This window comes from Ursus arctos, unplaced genomic scaffold, assembly GCF_023065955.2.
Source record: "Ursus arctos isolate Adak ecotype North America unplaced genomic scaffold, UrsArc2.0 scaffold_37, whole genome shotgun sequence".
Taxonomy (NCBI): domain Eukaryota; kingdom Metazoa; phylum Chordata; class Mammalia; order Carnivora; family Ursidae; genus Ursus; species Ursus arctos.
The window spans coordinates 13710171-13734333 of record NW_026623053.1 but is presented as its reverse complement, the minus strand read 5'-3'; the positions used below and the strand labels follow the sequence as shown (position 1 = coordinate 13734333).

General features: G+C 38.4%; 1 protein-coding gene across 4 annotated transcripts in view; it reads right to left on the bottom strand.

The window, feature by feature from the left end:
• Window positions 1-24163, bottom strand: part of AKAP6 (A-kinase anchoring protein 6) — a 457477-nt gene that overhangs the window by 118036 nt on the left and 315278 nt on the right. For all 4 annotated transcript variants that reach the window (XM_057306386.1, XM_048222174.2, XM_026513573.4 and 1 more), the window contains exon 8: window positions 8087-8235. In XM_057306386.1, the coding sequence (XP_057162369.1) occupies window positions 8087-8235 (149 nt within the window). The remainder of the gene's footprint in view (window positions 1-8086; window positions 8236-24163) is intronic.

The following is a 24163-nucleotide window of genomic DNA, read 5'->3' as shown; positions in this document are numbered from 1 at the left end:
TACTATTTGTAGTAACCCTCAAAACACACACACCCTCCCTACACGGGGTTACTGTCTTGTGGCTGAAATCCTCACCTTCCCTCTACTCAACCTTTTTCTAATAGCTAATATCTATGCACCTTTTATGAAAGCTCAGATATTCCTTCCCCTCATAAGTCTCCCTGAGTAGGCAGACCTCCTAAGTACCCCCATAATACACTCTATATTGAATTTTACTGTTTCATAAGGTTGTATCTGAGTGTCTTTGTCTTTCTCACTAGACTGAGGACAATAGAGATTAAGGTTTTTTTATGTTTTCTGTTTCGAGCATCTCATACCACTCCCTGCAACATAGTAGTTGCTCAATGCATATTTTATCAACTAATTTTTATACATCTATTACATTATAAATATTTTAGATATTTTCTTATCAATTATTGTATTTCTGTGCTACAAAAAGTATATGGAGTAGGGGGGTAGGGGGATGGGAAAAATAGGTGAAGGGGATTAAGAAGTACAAACTTCCAGTTAAAAAATAAATAAGTAACAGAGGGGCGCCTGGGTGGCTCAGGCGTTAAGCGTCTGCCTCTGGCTCAGGTCATGATCCCAGGGTCCTGGGATCGAGCCCTGCATTGGGCTCCCTGCTCAGTGGGGAGCCTGCTTTTCCCTCTCCCACTCCCCCTGCTTGTATTCCCTCTCTCGCTGTCTCTCTCTGTCAAATAAATAAAATCTTAAAAAAAATAAAAATAATAAATAAATAAATAACAAGAGATGAAAAGTAGATCATATGGAATATGGTCAATAATATTATAAAACATTGTATGGTGACAAAGAGTAATTATACTTATTACTGTGAGCACTGCTTAATGTGTAAAATTGCTGAATCACTACGTTGTGCACCTGAAACTAACATAGCATTGTATGTCTCCTATACTATGGTTAATAAAAAATAAATAAATAAAAAATTTAAGAATATGAAGTAGACTAGGATACCTATTCTCATTTTACAGACAGAGATATTGCCTTTTGAGGAAGTTAAGTGTCCCAATCAAGGTCACCAAGCTAAAAAGCAGCAGAATGCCAACTTGAACTCCAGTCTCTAATTTTTAATCCAGGAGACACTCTCTCCTCCTTTAAAAAAAAATTAGACTAGAGGGAAATTCATGACTATCCCTAAAGGTAAATATTATTTGTGTCATTGAAAGCAATCTGAGCAGTCCTAGTTCACTCTAATATCTAGGATCAGAAGCTTTTACCTGCAGCTTTGAGACAGAAAATAGTAGGTGACTGTAGCCCTAAATTCCTACCAATCAAGATACCACCTGGAATCCTCAATGACGGAGTTTTTATTTTGGATGACTTGTTTAATATAGCAGGAAAGGTTCCAACTGAATTAAAAATGTTCGGATTATCCATACTTTTTTTCAAACAAACATTCCTTAAAGATAATGTCATGTCCATCTGGGTAGGGGAGTCGTTTACCATAAAGTAAGTTCCTACCTCTCTCAGCCTCTGCTGCCCCAGAGTTACCATTGTCCTTGTTTATGGTTGAAGAGCCTCAAACATTCCTGAGCTCCAGACCTGCTCCGTGGGCATTTCTACTTGGATGTTCCACAGACCATCTAAAGAACCACGTCTCACACACTCAGCTTCTTTCCCCCACTCCTGCTCCTCCCCTTTCTTCCCCATCTCAGTGAGTGACATGTCCATCTGCCAGACGGCACAAGACTGAATCATGGAAGTCCATTCTTCAACTCCCCCTCCGTTAATGCCCCCTACCCACTTGGTGTCCAAGGCCTGTCTTCAACTTCCTTCTTTCAGTTTCCATTGGAAACTCTGAGCTTCCATTGCTACAGTCCTAGCTCAGGCCCTATTTGTCACGTGGATGACTAGAAGAGCATCTTCATGGAGCACTGCCTACTCTTGCCCTTGCCAATCTATTCTCCACACTACTGCCAGAATAGTGTTTCAAAGCTGACATGCTGGGCAGTCTTTACTGGTTCTAGAGGTTCATACACACTGCTGCCTCCATAGGAAGCGTTCTCATCGTCACTTCTGGCCATGAGGTATATTCCATGACACTTCAGGAAGATTTTTCTGATTTACATCCATCTGCAACACACTGTGTCCTATTGTCTCTACATCCCCGGTACAGACTTCGCTTAACAGTTGTTCAACAAATATTCAATGTTAAATGACACAAAAGTCATTTGAATCCAAATCCTATTTTTTTCCTCATCCCTGAACTAGCAATTAGAACATCAGAGTGGCTCCTTTCTCTCTCTTCCTCATTCCCCTCATCTGATGGGTCATTGATTCTCTCTGGCTTTAGTCTCTAATGCAGTCTCCACGTTCTCAATTAATTTCTTTAAACTAAAATCTTCATTGACAAAAGCACTGTTTCTCAAACAGCAGCATTAGAATCACCTGGAGGGCTCATTAAACAAAGGTTGCTGGTCCCCGGCTCTAGACTTCCCAATTTAGTAGGTCTGGAGTGGGACTAAGAATTGGCATTTCTAACAAATTCCCAGGAGATACTGATGCTGCTGGTTCAGAGAACACACTGTGAAAACTACTAGTGCGAAGAGGTTCTCAACTGCTGGGCGTTAGAACATGTTTATATCTTGGCTCATGCCTGCCTACTGAATCAGAATTTCCAGCGGGGTGGGGTAGACAGGCATTTATCAGCTTAAAGGCTCCTCAGGTGATTTTCACACACTATCCTCCTTAAGACCCATGAATTCAATGATTAACTCCAGGAGCAGGACTTCCCCTTCTTCGCAAGCCTTATTTTTCACACACCCTCTTTCTAGCCTGCTTTCCAGTCATATGGAACCAGCGGACAGTCTGAGGATTCCAGGCCTTGCTCCCTCTCTCTGAGCCCCAGATCACTTCCGGCTCTTCGTTTACGCATCCATTCATTCGCTGAGCATCTAGCACTCACCAACCACCAGATGCAGGGCAGAGTGTGGTGAGCATGACACATGCAACTTGGCCTCATGGAGGCCACCCTGTTGCTCTGAGCCCCCCTAGCACCCTCTGCTCCCCCTTCTCTCTCATCTCCCAGGTAAATACTGGCTTACTGCCACACTTCTTGCTAGACTGTAAATTTCATGAAGGCAGGGACCATGGTCTGTCTTCGTAGGTGCTCCATAAACATTTGTTCAGATTAAACTGAAAAGCTCTTCCCCTGACCCAGCCTGCTTTCTTTCTTTTCTCTTTGAGTACAGTCAACACACTATGTTACATTAGTTTCAGGCATACAACTTAGTGACTTGACAGGTGTATTCGTTATGCTAAAGTATAGCTACCATCTGTCCCGTTACATCACTATTACAATATCATTGACTGTATTCCTTCTGTTCTGCTTTTTATTCCTGTGACTTATTCCATAACTGGAGGCCTGTATCTTCCTTTCCCCTTCACCCATTTTGCTCACCCCTTCCCCACTCCCCTCTGTCAGCTAACAGTTTGTTCTCTGTAGTTATTCTGATTCTGCTTTTTGTTTGTTTGTTCATTTTTTTTAGATTCCATTTATGAGTGGAATCTTTGGTATTTGTCTTTCTCAGCCTGATTCATTTCACTTAGCTAACACCCTCTAGGTCTATCCATGTTGTTTCAAATAGCATGATCTCATCCTTTCCTATGGCTGTGTAATAGTCCATTGTGAATAAATGCTGCATTTTCCTTATCCATTCATCTACTGATGGATCTTTAGGCTGCTTCTGTGTCTTGGCTATTGTCAATAATCCTGCAATACACATAGGCAAGAAAGTATATTCTTGGGGAAAAGACAGTCTTTTCAATAAATGGTGCTGGGAAAACTGGAGAACTACATGTAAAAGAATAATTTTTTGAGAGAGAGAGAGAGAGTGGGGGGGTAGGGGGGCAGAGGAAGAGAGAGAATCTTAAGCAGGCTCCATCCTCAGTGCAGAGCCCAATGCAGGGCTTGATCTCACAACCCTGAGACCATGATCTAAGCCAAAATCAAGAGTCGGATGCTTGACCGACCGAGCCACCCAGGCACCCCAAAACTGAACTACTTTCTAACAGCATACACAAAAATGAATTCAAAATGGATTAAAGACCTAAATGTGAGACCTGAAACCATAAACATCCTAGAAGAGAACACAGGCAGGAGTAATTTCTCTGACATCAGCCATAGCACCATATTTCTAGACACATCTCCTAAGGCAAGGGAAACAAAAGCAAAAATAAACTACTGGGACTATATCAAAATAAAAAACTTTTGCATAGTAAAGAAACCCATCAGTAAAACAAAAAAGTCAACCTACTGAATAGGAGAAGATATTTGCAAATGATCTATCTGATAAAAAGTTAATATCTAAAGTATATAAGGAACTTACACAACTCAACACCAAAAAAACAAATAATCCAATTATAAAAAAATGGGCAGAGCACCTAAATAGACATTTTTCCAAAGAAAACATACAGATGGCCAACAGATACATGAAAAGACGCTCAACATCACTGACCAAGCCTTCTTTTAAAAATCATCTCCACAGTCCTCTCTCTGCTGTCTTTCCTGATCTGCTCCAACTCCCCCCACGATAGTGAGAATTGAGCTCTGCCTTCCATGAGCCACAGCCCCTACCCAATAAAGACTTCTTTTTTTTTTTTAAAGATTTTATTTATGCATTTGACAGAGAGAGACAGCGAGAGAGGGAACACAAGCAAGGCGAGTGAGAGAGGGAACACAAGCAAGGGAAGTGTGAGAGGGAGAAGCAGGCTTCCTGCTGAGCAGGGAGCCCAATGCAGGGGCTTGATTCCAGGACCCTGAGATCATGACCTGAGCCAAAGGCAGATGCTTAACAGCTGGGCCACCCAGGCGCCCCCCAATAAAGACTTCTAACCTAGCACCTGTGATCCTTTAATCTATGTTGCTTACAAACTGACTCCTCCTACTTGTGAGCCTCTCCTTTTTGCCTTTAATTTCTGTATTTCCTATTAGTAATATTTGGCAAATTAATGAAAGAAGTTGATTTCGGGTTCATTGAAGCTTACTTCCCAATGTTTTTGCCCAAACTTCCTTGAGGCTTTAACGAAATCTCCTTAAGACTCTTCAATTTCTCCAGAGTAGAAAAATACCATAACTTAATTTCATACACTATGGAATATGCACAACATAGGATTCAGAGGAAAAAACGTTTATCAAGAGTCTGAATGAAATCCTCAGAGAGAAGGCAAAGCATGCCTTGACGAACTGTCCACTGCATTTGGACCCAGGGCTTGGCGTTGAGGTCTCAGCTCCAACTTAAACAACCATCCTGGGCGTGCCAATCACACAGCCTTTTTGCCTCCCAGTTCTATCATTTATAAACTGAACAAAAGACATGGTTTGTGATCGACAGTAAGTCTTGACAGCAAGTAGGATGCTACTTAATGAATTAAACAGCATCTTTGAAATTCATTTAAAAAATGAAATCAGACAACCTCTTGATAGAAAGAGGTGTCAGGAAAAGAGATGGTTACACTTTACAAAATATACAAAAGGTAAGTGCTCTTGACAAACTCTGCTCAGGCCATCGTGCCATTCACACAGTAGGCCTTCAGGGAATATTTACTGGGCAAAAGAAACAAAACAATCTGTAAGTGCTTTCATTTAAATTGGCAGGCATGAAAAGCACCAATCTGCTCCCACCAAGAATCATCAGTGACTCCTGCATTGCAGGCTCCCCTGGAAGCCAGTTTCCCACTTTGTGATGCTGGAGCCAGCGGCAAATGTCTCCCCTAGGTAAACAACTCTGTTACGAGTGCTCACACAGCTTCACATACACTCAGCGAAATCTTTCACCACACATATTCATGACTGCTAAACACACAGTTCATAGCTGTATATAAGCTCTGCTCTATCACCTTGACACCCAACTTTTCATCAAGCCAGAGAGGTTACAAGTCATCTCTAAGCAATATTGTGGTTAGGTAAACCTTCTAGAAATTTAAGATCACATTCTACCTAGCCGCTGAGTCTTCCCTGGAGTAGCTGATACATTTTTTCAACCACATATCCATAGTACGCATGTAGACATGGGGAGGAAATAAAAATATATGATTGTATCAGCAGCTTAATTTTCTCTTCAGTGGATAGGATGTCTGCATATGGAATGAAGACCCTAGAAAGCCCACACTATTCCCACAATTGCTTATTGGAAACAATGCTCATTCTATGCAACAAAAGGAACGGTTAATGAAGTTTATGTATCATTGGAGCAGATAATTTTACAAGGCTGTGTTCTTAAGGCTCCAGAATTAAGGATTTGACTGTGGAGGCAGGGAATCTTAGGGGCAGGACACCCCAGATAACCTCACCCACATGCATTCCTCCAACAATGCTTTTCTGTATGTAAACAGAAAACAGAAAGGAGTATATGGTTTTTGTCCTTAGTATTAAATAGCTGCCTTTTCTTCAGTACACTCTTAAATTTCTGCACAATGCACAGCCTTCAGCACCCCAAGGAGCATAAACAAAGGATATCAGGCAAGTTCACCTACTCCCACTTCACGGAACAATGCTTGCTGTTAACTAAGCAATTCCCACGGCAAATGTATGATTTGTGGAGCCCAGAGTAAGTACTCAGGTTGGGTCCTTGGAATCTGAGGTCAGAAGCACGTGGTGCCCGCTCAGTCCCCGGGGCTTTTAGAAAACATGAGAATGTGACCTAAAGTTTGTGCTTGCATCTACACCAAAGACTATTTAGGTACTGAGAGAAATTAAAGCACATTAAAGCCTCAAAACAGCTTATTGTTCATGCTCCAAGATTTAACCTTTTCTTTGTTATTTGCTGCTATGCTTTTCTTCTTACAAGTACTTAGGCATGTCTCCTGAATCACATAAGAGAAATCAAATATACACATAATGTGTCTATATATAAAATAATCCTGCTACAGCAGAAAATTATATAGATTTGAAAATTTGAAATTTGAAAATTTGAAAAGTCCATTGCCGTTTCCTAAATAGAATTATGACTCTTACCCTTTCCCTGGATTCTTAGACCCCGGGTTATATCACAAGACAGAATTTATAATCTGTACTTAATTTATCCCCAAATATCTGTAACTATAAACACTTAAAATACAAATGAAAACAAGTACATGAAAAGATTTCTTTCCTCCTGACTTTTCAGGGAATATTTTGGCTATAGTCACACCCCAGGTTTATATGACGCTTATTAACATGTGATGGAACTTGGGGGAACAGTTTCTCCCCCTTGCTGCCTGGCTCATGTATAAAAGTGAAATAGGTTACTGTTTCCATTTTTATGAGTATACTATTATTACGTCATTAAACTAATGAAATATTTAAATTTAACTAGTACTCTTTTACTCTTTAATATTACTTAAAAATAATAGAATTGAGCCAGAAAAGACAAAAAAAGAAATATATACACATACACACACAATATTTGCATAACTTTAAAGCCATTTGGAAATATCTGAGTGCATGAGTTAATTATTTAATAGTATGTGAAGTTAGTAGAAGGTAAATACAGCCATATGTCTCAGGCTGAATGAAACTGGTGGGTCACTGAAGTTGTTCGGTTCTTTCACGTACCATAGACAATTCTAGTGCTAGCCTGTTATTCCAATCGACTTTATGTGAAGCCAACTGGCTAACCCAAGGTCTCTAAAGAATTATTAAGTATCTATGTTGTCAGGAAAATTATGTTCTACCAAATTTCCAGTGAGCTTTTGATATTTAAAAGTTCTTTGGATAGACTTTAAAATAAACGGTAAAGGGGGAAAAACACGGAAAAAATGATTTATGAAGAAGAAAAACCAACACCATAGGCACAGTGTAGTCCCACAAACACTCCTACCACCTCTGCTTTGGAAACAGAGAATTGAAATTTGTAAAAAAGCTGCTTTGAAAAAAAGAACCACCAAGTTAGGATGTTCTGGGTTAGATGACAGGGGCTGATAAAATCCACACTCTCCCATTCTCTCACAAATGCAACAGAACATACAAGCCTGCTCTCCCAAGTCTGTTCGCTAAGGAGGAAATGCCTGCTGCACACCGACCAGCGGAGAATCATTGAAAAAGTAGAGATTAGCGACAGTCAAACAACAAAAAAGAATAGCTCCCTACCCATTGCCTCCCACTGAATGAACTTTTGACATATCGGCAAACTCTTCTTTCCTCTTGCTGCTGCTGGTGTACTGCTCACTGTACAGCTTGAGGGACATCTGCTCGACAGCATCTCTTTGTGCTTCCAGGTAGCATAGCTGAACCTCAGCCTGGAGAGAGAAACAAAGAGGAACTGCTGTGTTAATCCAGAAGGAATGCATTTCAAGTGAGGTGTAACAACTCAAAGAACGGGAATTGTTCACATCGTTATACTGCTCCTTTTCGGGTTGGATTTAATGGGATCAGCTGGGCATATTACAGAATTATATTTTAGATCTGAATCTTATAAGTTCCTCCTTAAAATACGACCTGAATAAATGAACTCTGAGAAGACTCAGTAAATATCACCAAATATCCCTGAGATCATAATACTGTATGATGAGATTTTACATAAAAATTCTGTGAAATTCCTTAATAATATTCTTCCTCATATTGCCACATACGTAACATTTATTTTTTAAAGACCTCCCTCCAACCCATACATTTGCATGGACGCATATTCTGAATGTTTCTCATTATCTTCCCTGAGAAGAATAAAAAAAGCCTAGTACCAATTCTAACACATCTTCAGTAGTGACAACAGACTTCCTTTATTACATTTTTTGGGTCCTCTGTATTATTATCTTAATTTTAAAACAGAAGGAATGGTGATTTTGCTTACATGTTGGTTTGAATTGTTACATCTTTCAGAGTTACTTGGGGCTTACTGGAGTAAAGAGAGGTAGTAAGTTCACCATGCTGTTTTCTATCAAACCAAGGCCAAAAGAATGCTGAATAATATTTGGCATGGAAATGTATTGAATAGATGCTTTATTTATTGCAGCTGTTATGATCCCTGTGGCTTTAGGGTTCCCCAGAACACCAGATGAGATGGGGAATGCTTGCCCACGGTAACGTGGAGGGAGAAATGCTGAGTTTGTGTGCACTGTGGACCAAAGGAACTCTTCTTTCTTTCAGCCCTACTTCACCAAATCCAAGCATGTCCATTCACATTTCTGATAAGCCTTAAAACTGCTTTCTAATTTAATTACATATTGTGTTAAAAACCGTTCTGGGTCAGCTGTTGGGTAGTTGCCAGAATTCTATCACGTTTAAGAAAAGCCAGGTCAGACACGACCTTCTGCTTTTCGTGAGCCAACCAAGGCCTTTTGCCTGTTCTCTGGCTTTATAAACTCGACTATGGAAGAAAAAAATAACCCAAAAAAACAGTGTTATAGAGTGGCAGCTGTTTAAAAAGAGCAAATCAGGACTCTGTAAATGAAAAGGGTGGTTTATGAAATGTAATATCTCAAACCATTCTGGAGTTCCTATGTTCCTATGTTCCTCTCTACAAGTAGCTAATTCTGAATGCTCTAGAATATGGAGGAGGAACTTTCAAAAAATGTGAAAACTCTACATTCTTATCATTGAAGTTTCAGAAATCAGTTAAAAACTGTAATCTGTACTTGGTTTATGTGAATTTTTCTTGCCCAAACTAATTGGTAACTAGTGGTCAAAGAACTGAAAAACAATAATCCTCCCAACTGCTAACCCTTTTCTACCTTCCCCCTCAAGACTGTAGGGATAATGGGGAGATCTTCCCACACCAAGTATTTTATTGAAAACCCCATTTGAATAGTGTATCCCCACCATTAGGTGCCAAGAGTCATGTTTGATCCCTAGAGGTTCTCATTAGTTTTTAACTGTCCTAAGGCAACAAGCTGGACCACTCCTTGTTCCAGATAATGATTTCACAAATGTGTGCCACTCATCACAAAAAGAGTCATCAAGAGTGAGGTCAACTTAATGTAGACATCACTACTAGGAAAAAATAATTGGAACTCATCCCTCTGAGATCCTAGGCCATTTCTGTGTACAAAAGGACACACCTCTCATATGACAGGAATACATGGAAAAGAGTTCAGAGAACAATGCTGAGAACAACTTGAAAGATAATTAGTTACCTTATGAAAATGATTGAAATGTTGCAATGTAAGACTTTATTGCACAATATCTCACAGGAATTGACATAGGAAACTTCTCTGCACTAACAAAGAGATGAATTAGATGGCCCAAGTCTTTCCTATTCATCTCTATCTCTCTCTCTGCTTTCAGTGATTCATTCCTAAACATGATGATAAAATAGAACCAAAGAATCTCCTTCTGTTAAGGTTGAATGGCTTTGTCAGTCTAAATCTCTGCAGACTGGTTAAATTTTTCTCATACAATATCTTAGTCTGAAGATAAATTTTTAGGAGGAAGATTTGAAGAAAATACCCTTCTTAAAAAAATAGTAACAATCTCTGATTAAAAGAATTTTATTTATTAGCACTTATGATAGTAGTGGACACTTTTGGACTATATTTTACAAATGGTAGCTCAGCTTGGTTAAATAACATTACTGATGTGTTATCAACAGAATTGGCAACTTACTCATTAAGGAAAATAAAAAGGAGTAAGAGAGAATAGATTCAGTAACAGAACAACTTGTTACTTCCTGGTCAGAGAGGTCCGTGGTATCATCAACGGGAGTAGGTGTATAAAAAGAGCACTACGGATGGATGAAACAGATGAGCTGGATTTGAGTCTTTTGGTTTGAGGTACTGGTAGAATATCCAAAATGAGACGTTCAGTAAGCAAGTGGAAATATTAAGCCTGATATATAAACCTAGAAGCAAGGGCTGACATTAGGAGATGAAATGAGAATGCCATGGAAGAGCGCGTATGAGGACAAAACAAGGATCAGTTCTCACTTACTCTACTCGAGGTCTGCATTACCCCTTGGCTGACCTAATGTGATGGATTCTCTGTCATTCTCCCTCTTTCCTTCTCCACCGTCCCCAAATCTGTTTTACAGATGGTTCATTGATTAATTTCTGAATCATAGCTGAGATCACTGGTAGTTGTTGCTTCAGGGCTTAATTCTGGACTGCTTTTCTTCATTTATACTGTTTTCCATGGCTTTCAATGCAGTCTATATAGTAATGGCTTCCAATGTTCTCCTCTGAGCTTCACATTTACATATCTAACCAACCACCTGACATTGCTACTTGGATGTATTTTAGGCAGAAGAATGCAAAACAGAACTCTCCATTCTCATCCTCACCACACCCCCCAGGACTTTCTGAACTTAGGTCTTTCCTTTCAAGCAAATGGCACCATGTTTTGCTCAGGTCAGAAAACTGAAAGTCATCCCTAACTCCTCCTTGTCTGATTTCCCACAGCCATTTACTCTCTAAATTCCATTGATTCCTCTCCCAAAATGTCTCTCCAGCCTGTCTGCCCAATCTGCATTCCTTCCAGCCTAATCCAAGACTTCATCCCCTCTCCCTTGCAGTACAACAATGATCTTCTAATGTGCATCTCTCCTCATTCATTCCTGCCCCTCCAATCCACCTTTGCAGTGGCCACAGAGGTTTTTATAAAACATAAGTTGGTTTCATACTGTATTCAGACAAAAACAAACAATACAAAACAAAACCCAAAAACTTCTTCCATGCTCTAAGGGATTTGGTTCTTGCCTACCTCAGATGTCATTTTATACTTGTCTCTCTGTCATCCTGTCATCCCTGCCTATTTTCAGCTCTTTAAACAGCTCTTTCCTGTCTCAGGACCTTTGCACATATTGTTCTCTTTCTCTGGAACATTCTCTTACTAATGTCTTCTTGTCCATCAGCTCTCAGTTGAGATTTTATCTCAAAGAAAGGTCTTCCCTGACTACCCTACCAAAGCTAGATTCACTCTATTCTTTTCTTTTTTGGAACAGTGTTAATTTCCTTCCCAGAACATAATACAATTTAAAATTCTTGTATTTATTGGTTTATGCTTTTCTGTCTCTGTCTCCAGATTCCAAGCTCCATAATGAGGCTGTGTCTGTCTATCTCCTTTGCTATTTTGTATTCCTCACACCTTGGCAGTATCTGGAACATGATAGGAGCTCAGGAAATAATTACTGAGTAATTGAATTGTACATTCATACATCCATCCATTTATTACTCATATATTCATTGGGCCTTTATCATGTGTCAGGAACTACACCACGGACTGTAGGTACAAAGAAGAACAAAACAAGAAGGGACTACTTTTCCCAAAGAACTACAGTATAGTGGAGGAAAGAGTTATGCCAACAGATGGCTACAAGAATCCCAATGAAATGAATGTGGGTGAGGATGGGAATTAAAAAAGCAATTGTCTGAAAGTGAGGAATGGGCAAGAAAAGCTTGAGAGAGGTGGCATTTGAACCAGATCTGGGAATATGGGTATGATTTTGTCAGGTGAAGAAGCAGATAGATATCTTTATAGGCAGAGTAATTTGTCTGTTCAAAGACAAGAGTCATGAAAGGATGTGGCATGTTCAGAGAATGGTGGCTGGAGCTTTGGGGCATTTGGATGAAGAGTCTAACAGTGAAGGGGGTAGGCTGTAGAAGATGTCAGGTTAGGGAATTTGGATGCTATCCAACAACATGCCAGCAGAAGATGTCATTGTTTCTGTGATGACCTTATCTTTTTCCACCTCCCTTTTTCTGTCATGGCAAGAGACTCACCTGATGAGTTAGTCCAAATATGCTCATAAAGCACCTACTTCCTGATATACTTTGAAAACACTGCATTGAGAAGGGAATAAACACCTAAGAGGTTCTAGTAAATTGTACTTCTAGTAAATCTTTAATGTAATGTTATTGACTACCCCCTCACTCTCAATGCATATGTTGAAGCCCTAACCCTCAATGTGACCATATTTGGAGACAGGGTCTTTAAGGAGGGAATTAAGATTAAATGAGGTCACAAGAGTAGAGACCTAATCCAATAGCAATGGTGTCTTTATAAGAAGATGAAGAGTATCACACAGAGAAGAGGCCATGTGAGGCTACAGCAAGAAGGTGGACATCTCCAAGCCAAGGAGTGATGTCTCACCAGAAACCAAACCTGAACATCTTGATCTGGAATTTTCAGCCTCCAAAACTGTGAGAAATAAATTTCTGTTGTTTAAGCCACCCAGTCTGTAGTATTTTGCTATTGCCATCCTAGCAGACTAATACACATAATAAAGTTAGAAACACCGCATTCTCATCTGAGGTTGAGTATTATTTCTTCGCTGCTTATCATTAATAGCATGTTTCCCCCTTTGTTTTATAAGCACCTAGAGCCTAAGTCACTAGGGATATTCCTCTTTAGATTCAGACTACAAATTAATAACTTAATCAGAACAGAAGACACAGTGTGCTAAAATATTTCATTTAAATTTGGCTTTGTATGTGGTGATCCAAATTCAATAACCTTCTTTGGGGCCTGAATAATTACTCAGCCATATACTTCCCCCTGATATTGCATCTAGTAACAAAATAGCTAACCCAAGATAAATCTAGGGGTTAAATTTCCTAACAATCTTGAGGGATTAAACACATAATCACTTTTATAATCACATATAGACATATGCCTTACCCTTGTCCTAAAAAGCACTGATTTAGTTAAGAAATGTCAATTATTTCATCATCACTGCATGTCCCAGCATCCTTTGCTGAGTAAAGTATCCTGAGAACATTAAAATTAATTTCACTCTGTCTTAACTCATGCTGTTAGAGGTCTGTCTGCTCACTCACACTGTACTTCACAGCTTCCCACCACAGCTACCTGTCTACTTGCATCTGGGCCCACAACCTCTTCCTTCCCTCCTGTTTTTGTGGAAACTTTCCATATTTCTATCTAAAACCAACCCCTTCACCTGTGCACCAGACCTCCTCTTATCTACATAAAGATGATCACCTCTGCAGTAAATTGTCCTTCTTTCCTGCATTAGGTTTTTTTCTCTCCTCTGCATTATTCTCATCAGCACAAGCACATCAGCCAGAAAAATGCTGTTGTTTTTCCCTTGGTGAGGACAAAATAAATAAATAAATAAATAAATAAATAAAAAATAATCCCTAGACACCAACTGACACTAATCTATCCTCTGGCCAAAGCCCCATATCTCTGTTTCCTGCTATAGCAAAATCACTTTTACATATGCTCTCTATATTCACTGCGTCCAATTTTTCTCCTATTTTCTCTTGAATACACTCCAATCAGGCTTTTGTCCACATTCCCCATGCCAACGGTCAGTACCCAGTCCTCAACCTATCCTGACCTGCTCCAGCAGGGCTAGTCGGTATGCTTTAGGGGCACTGGACCTTGTTTGCATGACAGCTCAGTCCCTAACCTCCCTCAGGTCTTCACAGAAATGTCATCTTCTCATTCGGGTCTTCTCTGATCTCCTACTTAAAAATTCAACTCACACCCACCCCCCTGCAATCCCTATACTCCTTCATACATATTTACTGTATCTAGCCAAATATGCTACTTAGTTTGTATTGTCCATCTTCCCCTGGTGGATTAGAAGCCTCATGTGGGCAGGGACTTCTGTCTATGTGTTTGCTGCTGTATCAACAGCACCCAGCACAGCACAGGGTATAATATAGGCACTGTATAAAAATTGGTTGAATAAATTGTACTGAGTTTGAAAAGTTGAACTGGTTTAAAATGTACCAAGAAATAAAACAGATTATTTGAAGGCTGCGGCAGCTTCAGCTTGATTTCTGAAACCGTGGGCTTCATTCTCACTTAGAAAGGGGACTATTTTTTCTTTGACAAAAGAAAATTATTGAAATACGTAACTTGCTTTCTTTTCTCTAGGAATAAAAAAGGAGAAAAGCTTCCTTAATTCAAGAATCACTTGATAATGTTTTGTTCAGCTAACAGAGTGATCTTAATGTCATATATCATATCAGAAACTAACCAGGACAGTCACACGCATAGAGAATGAAAACTTTAGCTATTGTCTTCATGTGGTAACCTTCACAACATGTTTCAAAACAAGTTTTAAGTCTTCTGGGTAGGAACTTGTCTTACCTTAATAAAATCTGATTTCTCATTAAAAAAAAAAGAGGAATAATTCTAGCTTTTGGAGGAGACATTAACAATGCCACAGCTTGTTTTTGGAAGAGCCCACAGTTACTCCGGAGGATCCTTTATATGAGAGGGGGGTGAGAGAGAAGACTGTACTTTTTCTGACAATAACATTATTATTTGGAAATATATTCCTACTTTTACTACACAGACTTTTCTTAACCTTCGGTGTAGTATCTTTAAGCACATGGCTTTTCCTCTTCCTTATATATTTACAACATATATATTGACGTCTCTATTTCCTTCCCTTTGTATCCCACCCATGCAACTAGCCCAGATTGCCCCTTCTTCTGGAAGCACCTACAGGTCTCAAGGCCCCATGGGACCTGACAAGGACTTCCAGGGTTGATGAGAATCTACACTTCTAAATCTCCATGATTTTGTTTGGTAGAGCTCCCCATACTCCAGGATTTAGAGCTATCGCCTTTATAGTGCTACTGCACCCCACCCCCACTGCCTCAGGATCCTGGTTATTTGGTACATTTTTGCCTTTGTCATCATTGTAGGTGGTCCATAATTTCCTAAAACAACTTACCTTTGGGACTGAATTCAAAGTGCATCTCCTTTGAGGAGAGTCTGACTTGACAGTACAGAAGAATCCTGAACTCACCTCCTCCCATGAACACAACAAATATACAGCTACATATGGAACAATTCCATCTGAAAAGGACCTGAAAGCTAACTGAGCAGCGCTTCCACAGCAAAGGATAGAAGGGCCACATTGAGGGGGTGGGATAGGCAGAGACACAGTCTAGAAAGAAATCTCACCTCAGGTGTCATTGATGAAGGATAGTTGGAAGGCAGGCAGGCAAGGACAAGGGGCCCCCACCCTAAGAGGAGACTACCCTTAAAAGGATTTTACACCACCCTGGAAGGAGCCCTCTACCCTTTCCCATGTGATAGATAGATGACAAAAACCTGATTAGATGACAGGCACAGGGAGGGTTAATCACATTAAAACAGCACCCACAAGCCCATAAAAACTCCTAAAGCCCATAAAACCTCTTGGGTCCCCTTCCTTCTCAGGAGCTTTGTACTAAACACTTTGCTATCATTCAATAAACCTTGCTTTGCTGCCCACCACTCTGTCTGGTCTACCTCTTCATTCTTTAAAGCAGAGTGACCAAGAACAGCAGGAACCAACAGAGGAAAAAATCCTTTAACTCCATGACCCAGGTCGAGAGGGATCTCATAATATGAAGCTTATCCCTGAGGAGCAAGGGGGTTTGACACCCCAGCCATTGGGAACTGCAATGGAGAGATGAGCCCCTAAAGTGTCTGGTCTTGAAAACCAATGGGACTTACTTCTAGGACAACTATTGGGAATGTAAAAACTACCCTTAAAGGGCCCATGCACAGACCCAGTAGCCTAGGGACCTAGCACAAGAGCAAAAGTTTGAAAGGCACCTACATCACAAGTGAAGGAAATTCATTTGTTAACATTATTAAAGTGTCTGCCAGAAAGGCAGGAAGCTGTTGGAATTCTCTATGAGAATAAAAGCACTAGTGGGCACCATTTTTGCATTCTGCTTTTGTCTTATCGGTGTTTGCCCTGTGGAGGGACATTTTCACATTTCCCCACCCCCGGTAGCTACAGGCATGGCCAGGCTGGCTGAACACACTGCCCCCACACACCACAGCCATGAGCCTTCAGGCACCATAGCAGGACTCTCCCCCGTGTCTTCAAGCCTTACTCCACCCCACCATATCTGGCGGGAATGTGAAACGCACACAAGGGATGCTCCTTGAGCATCTGGCTCTGGTGGCCAAGGGGAATGTATTTCTGGTTCCCCCACATCTGAAACAATTGAAGAGACAGTCTTTGGCAGGCTACCACCCCCAGAGCACTACACAAACACCAGACTACAATGCGTCTCCAGTCTTCATGTAAAAAAGGCCTATCTTCTTGTCCTGGAGCTTCAGGCCTCAGGCGCAGATTTTAGGTTTGCCATACATCCAGAGGCTACAGAGGTACCCCCAGGGAACATGGCTGGGAAGATACAATAATTGCATCCTCCTTTGATCTCACCAAAGCTTGCTGATATCTCCCAGAAAGGAGCTTATACACAAATCTGAAGCCATGATACTTGCAACTGTTGTCCAAAGGATATCTCCAGATCTCCTGCTCTAGAAGTCATTGCAGACCCACAAGACTGTTGATATTTAAATATCTTAAAAGGATGCTGCCTGAAGTTCTGGCTTACAATTACCCTAAAACTAGGCACTGTCCTACATCCCTCCCTTTGCAACACTGAGAGGTTTTGGCACACCCTCAATAGCAGGGAACTATCAACAACAAATCAGGCTACTTAGATAATCACAAAGTTCTGAGAAACAACCAAAAGCTAGAGCAAGGCTGAACAATAAGTTCCATCACCTATACAGAGCCATTCCTTCAAGACTTGGAGAAGTGCCTGTTTCATCTAATACACAGAAACAAACACAGAGAGTCAAGCAAAACAAAGAGACATAGAAATATGTTCCAAATTAAAGAACAAGACAAAACCTCAGAAAAAGACCTTAATGAAATGGAGATAAGTAATCTACCCGATAAAGAGTTCAAAGTAATGGTCAGAAAGATGTTTAATGAACTTGGGAGAATGGATGAACACAGTAAGAACTTCAACAGAGATAGAAAACATAAGAAAGTACCGAACAGAACTCACAGAGCTGAAAAATACAACAGCTGAACTAAAAAATACACTAGATGGGTTTAGCATCAGACTAGAAGAACTAGAAGACAGGATCAATGACCTGGAAGACAGGGCAGTAAAACTCACCCAAATACAAGAGCAAAAAGAAAAAAAAAAAGAATTTTAAAAAGTGAAGATAGCTTAAGGGACCTGTGGGACAACATCAAAAGGAATAGCATTAGCATTGTAGATGAAGAAGAGAGAGAAAGAAGGGGGTAGAAAAGTTATTTGAAGAAATAATGGCTGAAAACATCCCTAACTTAGAAAGGAAATAGACATTCAGGTCCAGGAAGCACAGAGAGTTCCAAATAAGATGAACCAAAAGATTTACACCAAGACAAAATGAAATTAAAATGCCAAAACTTAAAGATAGAGAGACAATACTTAACAGCAACAGGAGAAAAACAACTTCCTACATACAAGGGAGCCCCCATAAGGCTATCAGCTGATTTTTCAGCCAAAACTTTCAGGCCAGGAGGGAGTGGCGTGATATATTTAAACAGCTAAAGGGAAAAATCTTCAAACCAAGAACACTCTACCTGGCAAGGCTATCATTCAGGATTAAAGGAAAAATAAGGAGTTTTTCAGATAAGCAAAACTAAAGTAGTTTATTATCACTAGACTGGCCTTACAAGTAATATTAAAGGGACTTCTTTAAGATGAAAAGAAAAGGCACTAGCTGGTAGCAAGAAAACATGTGCAAGTAAAACTCTCACTGGCAAAAGCACATTTATAGTAAAGGTAGTAGATTACAACTTAGAAAGCTAAAGAAGGTTAAACACAAAAGTAGTGAAATTAACTATAACCATAATAATTAGTTAAGGGATACACAAAATAAACAAATGTAAACTACTACATCAAAAACAGAACACATTGGGGAGGGGAGTAAAAATGTAGACTTGTCAGAAAGTGCTCAAACTTAAGATGCTATCAACTTAAAATAGACTGTTATATACATAGGATATTACAGGTGAATCTCATGATAACCACAAAGCCAAAATCTACAACAGATACACAAAAGATAATGAGAAAACAATCTAAACATAACATTAAAGAAAATCGCCAAACCACAATAGAAGAAAGGAACAGAGAGGGACTACAAAATCAACAAAATGGCAATATACACATACCTATTGACAATTATTTTAAATATAAGTGGATTACATTTTCCAATGAATAACAAAGAATAGCTGAATGAATAAAAAGAACAAGATCCACCTATATGTTGCATATAAGACACTCACTTCAGACCTAAGGATGCACACAGACAGAAACTAAACGGATGAAAAAAGATATTCCATGCAAATAGAAGTAAAAAGAAAGATGGTGCCACTATACCTCTATCAGAAAAAATAGGTTTTAAGGCAAAGATTGTAATAAAAGGCAAAGAAGACCATTATATAGTGACAAAGGGTTCAATTCAACAAGAGGATATATATAACATTTGTAAATATTTATGCACCCAACATAAGAACTCCCAAATATATAAAGCAAACATTTAAACACCTAAAGAAATAAAATGACAATAATAAAATAATAGTAGGGGACTTTTAATACCACTTAGCAATGGACAGATCATCCAGACAGAAAATCAATATGGAAATATCAGACCTAAATAACACATTAGAACACATGGACTTAACAGATATATACAGAATATTCCTTCCAAAAGCAGAATACACATGCTTCTCAAGTTTGCAAGGAACATTCTCCAGGATAGATCACATGTTAGACAACAAAATAAGTCTCTACAAATTTAAGAAAACTAAAATCATATCAAGCACCTATTCTGAACACAATGGTAGGAAAATAAAAATCAATTACAGGAAGAAAACTAGAAAAATCACAAATATATAAAGATTAAACAATACTCTACTGAACAACCAATGGGTCAACAACAACAACAACAACAACAACAAAAATCAAAGAAGTCAAAAAAATACCTAGAAACAAATAAAAATGGAAATACAACATATCAAAATCTATGGGATGCAGCAAAAGCAGTTTTAAGAGGGAAGCTTATAGCAATACAGGCCTACCTCAAGAAACAAACAAAATGGATCTCAAAAAAACAACCTAACTCTACATCTAAAGGAACTAGAAAAAGAAGAACAAACAAAAAATCAAAGTTAATAGAAAGAAGGAAATAATAAAGATCAAAGTGGAAATAAATGTAATAGAGACTAAAAAATCAGTAGAAAAGATCAATAAAACTAAGAGACTGTTCTTGGAAAAGATAAACAAAAATGACAAACGCTTGGCTAGACTCAAAAGAGAGAGAGAGAGAGAGAGGGAAAGAAAGAAAGAAAGAAAGAAAGAAAGAAAGAAAGAAAGAAAGAAAGAAAGAAAGAAAGAAGAAAGAAAGAAAGAAAGAAAGAAAGAAAGAAAGAAAGAAAGAAAGAAAGAAAGAAAGAAAGAAATTCATAGGCAAATATCCCTAATGAACATTAATACAAAAATCTTCAACAAAATATTAGCAAACTGAATTCAACAATACATTAAAAGGCTCATACAAGATGATCAAGTGGGATTTATTCCAGGGATGCAAGACAGTTCAATAGTCATAGATCAATCAATGTGACATACCCCATTAACAAAATGAAGGGCAAAAATCATATGATCATCTCAACAGATCTTAACAGGAAAAACATTTGACAAATTTAGCATCCATTTATGATAAAAACTCTCAACAAAGTGAGTACACAAGGAACACATCTCAATATAATAAAGGCCATACATGGCAAACTTATAGGTAACATCATATTCAATGGATAAATGGATAAAAGTCTCCCAGTCTCCCTACTTTAATTCAACATAATATTGGAAGTCGTAGCCACAGCAAGTAGGCAAAAAAAATAAACAAATAAATAAAAAATAAATAAATAAAAGTCATCCAAATTGAAAAGAAAGAAGTAAAACTCACAATTTGCAGATGACATAATACTAGATCTAGAAAAACCTAGAGACTTTACCAAAAACCTGTTAGAAACAATAAATGAGTTTAGTAAAGATGCAGGATACTGAGTCAATATACAAAAATGTGTTGTGTTTCAACATACTAATAATGAACTGTAGGAAAGAGAAATTAAGAAAACAATCCTGGTTACAACCGTATCAAAAAGAATAAAATATCTAGGAATAAATTTAACCAAAGAGGTGAAAGACCTATACACTGAACAGTGTAAGACACTGATAAAAGAAATTGAAGAAGATACAAATAAATGGAAAGATATTCTGTGTCCAGGGATTGAAAGAATTCACATTGTTAAAATGTCCATACTACCAAAGTAATCTATAGATGCAATGCAATCCCTACCAAAATTTTAATGGCATTTTTCACAGAAGTAGAACAAATAATCCTGAAATTTATATGGAACCACAAAAGACTCTGAATTGCCAAAGTAATCTTCAGAAAGAACAAACCTGGGGGTATCACACTCTCTGGTTTCAAACTATACAATAAAGTTATAGTAATCAAAACAGTATGGTACCAGCATAAAAACAGACACATAGATCAATGGAACAGAATAGAGATTCCAGCAATAAACCCACACATATATGATCAATTAATTATTCACAAAGGAGACAAGAATATACCATGGGGAAAAGACAGTCTCTTTAATAAATGGTGTTGGGGGGCGCCTGGGTAGCGCAGTCGTTAGGCATCTGCCTATGTCTCAGGGCGTGATCCCTGCGCTCCAGGATCGAGCCCCACATCGGGCTCCTTCGCTGGGAGCCTGCTTCTTCCTCTCCCACTCCCCCTGCTTGTGTTCCCTCTCTCGCTGGCTGTCTATCTCTGTAAAATAAATAAATAATCTAAAAATAATAATAATAAATGGTGTTGGGAAAGCTGTACAGCCACATGCAAAAGAATGAAAGTAGACCGCTATTTTATACCATTCACAAAAATTAACTCAAATGAATTAAAGACTTGAATGTAAGACCTGAAACCATATAACTCCCAGAAGAAAACATGGATGGTAAGCTCCCTGACATTAGTCATAGCTATGTGGGTAATTTTTTGGTTTTGTTTTTGTGTTTTGGCTATAACTCCTAAGGCAAGGGGGGGGGAGCAAAAATAAACAAATGAACTACATCAAAATAAAAAGCTTTTGCATAGCCAAGAAAACCATCAATGAAAATGAGAAGGCAACCTACTGAATGGGAGAAGTTATTTTTAAACCATATATCCAATAAGAGGTTTATATCCAAAATAGATAAAGAACTCGTACAACTCAACAACAAAAACAAAAAACCCAATTAAAAAATGGTCAGAGGATCCGAACAGACATTTCCCCTAAGGAGACATCCAGACAGCCAACAGACACATGAAAGATGTTCAACACCACTGATTATTAAGGAAATGAACATCAAAACCACAATGAGACATCAGCTTACACTTGTAAGGATGGACAAGACAAGAAATAACAAGTGTTAGAGGAGATGTGGAGAAAAGGGAACCCTCATAGGCTTGGTGAGAACTTAAATCGGTGCAGCCATTATGGAAAACAGTATGGAGATTTCTCAAAAAATTAATGATAAAACTACCATATGATCCAGCAATTCTGTTTCTAGGTATTTATCCAAAGACTACAAAAACACTAATTGAAAAGATACATTATTTACAACAGCCAAGATCCGGAAACAACCTAAGCGCTCATCAATAGATGAATGAATAAAGATGATGTGGAATATATATATATATATATATATATATATATATGGAATATAATATATATATAGAATATAATATATATATATGATGGAATATACATATTATATATATGTGAAATATAATATATATATATGTATATTATATTATATATATATATATATATATATATATATATATATATATATATATAATGGAATACTACTCAGCCAAAAAAAAAATAATGAGATCTTACCTCTTCAGACAACATGACAGGCCTTGAGGGTATTATGCAAGGGAAATGAGTCAGACAGAAAAAGACAAATACTATATGATTTCACTTATATGTGGAATCTAAAGAACAAACAAACAAAACAAAACAAAAGCAAACCTGTAGAGAACAGACTGGTGGTTACCGGGGGGGAGGGGGTTGTGGGGTGGGTGAAATGGAAAAAGGGCACAACTGTATGGTGATGGATGGTAAGTAGACTTATGGTGGTGATCACTTTGTAGCGTACAGAACCATCGAAGTAGAATACTATATACCCAAAACTTACCTAATGTTATATACCAATTTCACCTCAACTTAAAAAAGTGCATTTCCCTTGTGCAGAAATGAACTCTCTAAAGATATTTATTATCAGCTACATTCTGGCTAAACACAAAAAACATTTGGCATTACAGCGGATGAGAATCTCACGTTGTTTTTCAGTCCTATGTGCACGACTAAGTGGAATAGCAAAGCCTCCTTCTCCTACAGAGTTGGAGGAGGAAGTCACAGGGCTAAGGAGCAATGCATTTTTAATAGTATAATTGATTAAGGGCCTTCATTTATTCATTTGACAAATATATCTTGACAGGATTATGTGTAAGATATTGTGCAAATTACAAATCTGGGTCAGACGTGGTGCCTGTCTTCAGGGAACCTATAACTTAGAATTACAGAGAAATTATACTAAATATAGGAGCTAAAATATTCACCTAAGGATAAAACTAATATTACACTTCAAAAATGTTAACAAAGAAACAGTACGTTTGTTAGAATGTTCTTTTTATCATTGGATAAGAGAGTTATAAAAGTATTTAAAAATATAAATATTTGCCCATTGTTAAAAATTAAATATACACCAAATATTTAACAAGTGTCTCAAAGTTACTTCAATATTATACTCAGCAAAGACTACTGTATATACTAATCTTTGTACATTAGGATACAAAACTCTTATGACCATACTGGCAGCTCCAGAAAACCTAGCCTTGGGTTCCCAAGGTTTATTTATATTTACATTCATAGATACATGAATAATCAATTCAGACAACCGAAAAAGATAACTGATTTAAGTGAAAAATATTACACCTTTAAAAGATCATCTTTATTTCTACTGACTTGATGCTGTTTGCAAGTCATTAAAAACATTCATGATAGGGGCACCTGGGTGGTTCAGTCAGTTAAGCATCTGCCTTTGGCTCAGGTCAGGCTCAAGTCATGATCCCAAGATCCTGGGATCGAGCCCTGCAAGTCCAGCTCTCTGCTTGGTGGGAAGTCTGCTTTTCCCTCTCCCTCTGCCCCTCCCCCCTGCTTGTTCTCTCTCTCTCTCTCTGTCTCTCAAATAAATAAATAAAATCCTTTAAAAAAAACCATTCATGATAATGTTTAAGAAATTCCATTTTAAAGCTATGTCTTTAATGATATTTGTTAAATGGTAAGCATTTAGATAAAGTGGAAAAATTAACATGAATGCTAATTTCCTTCTTTATTCTGCATTTGTTTGG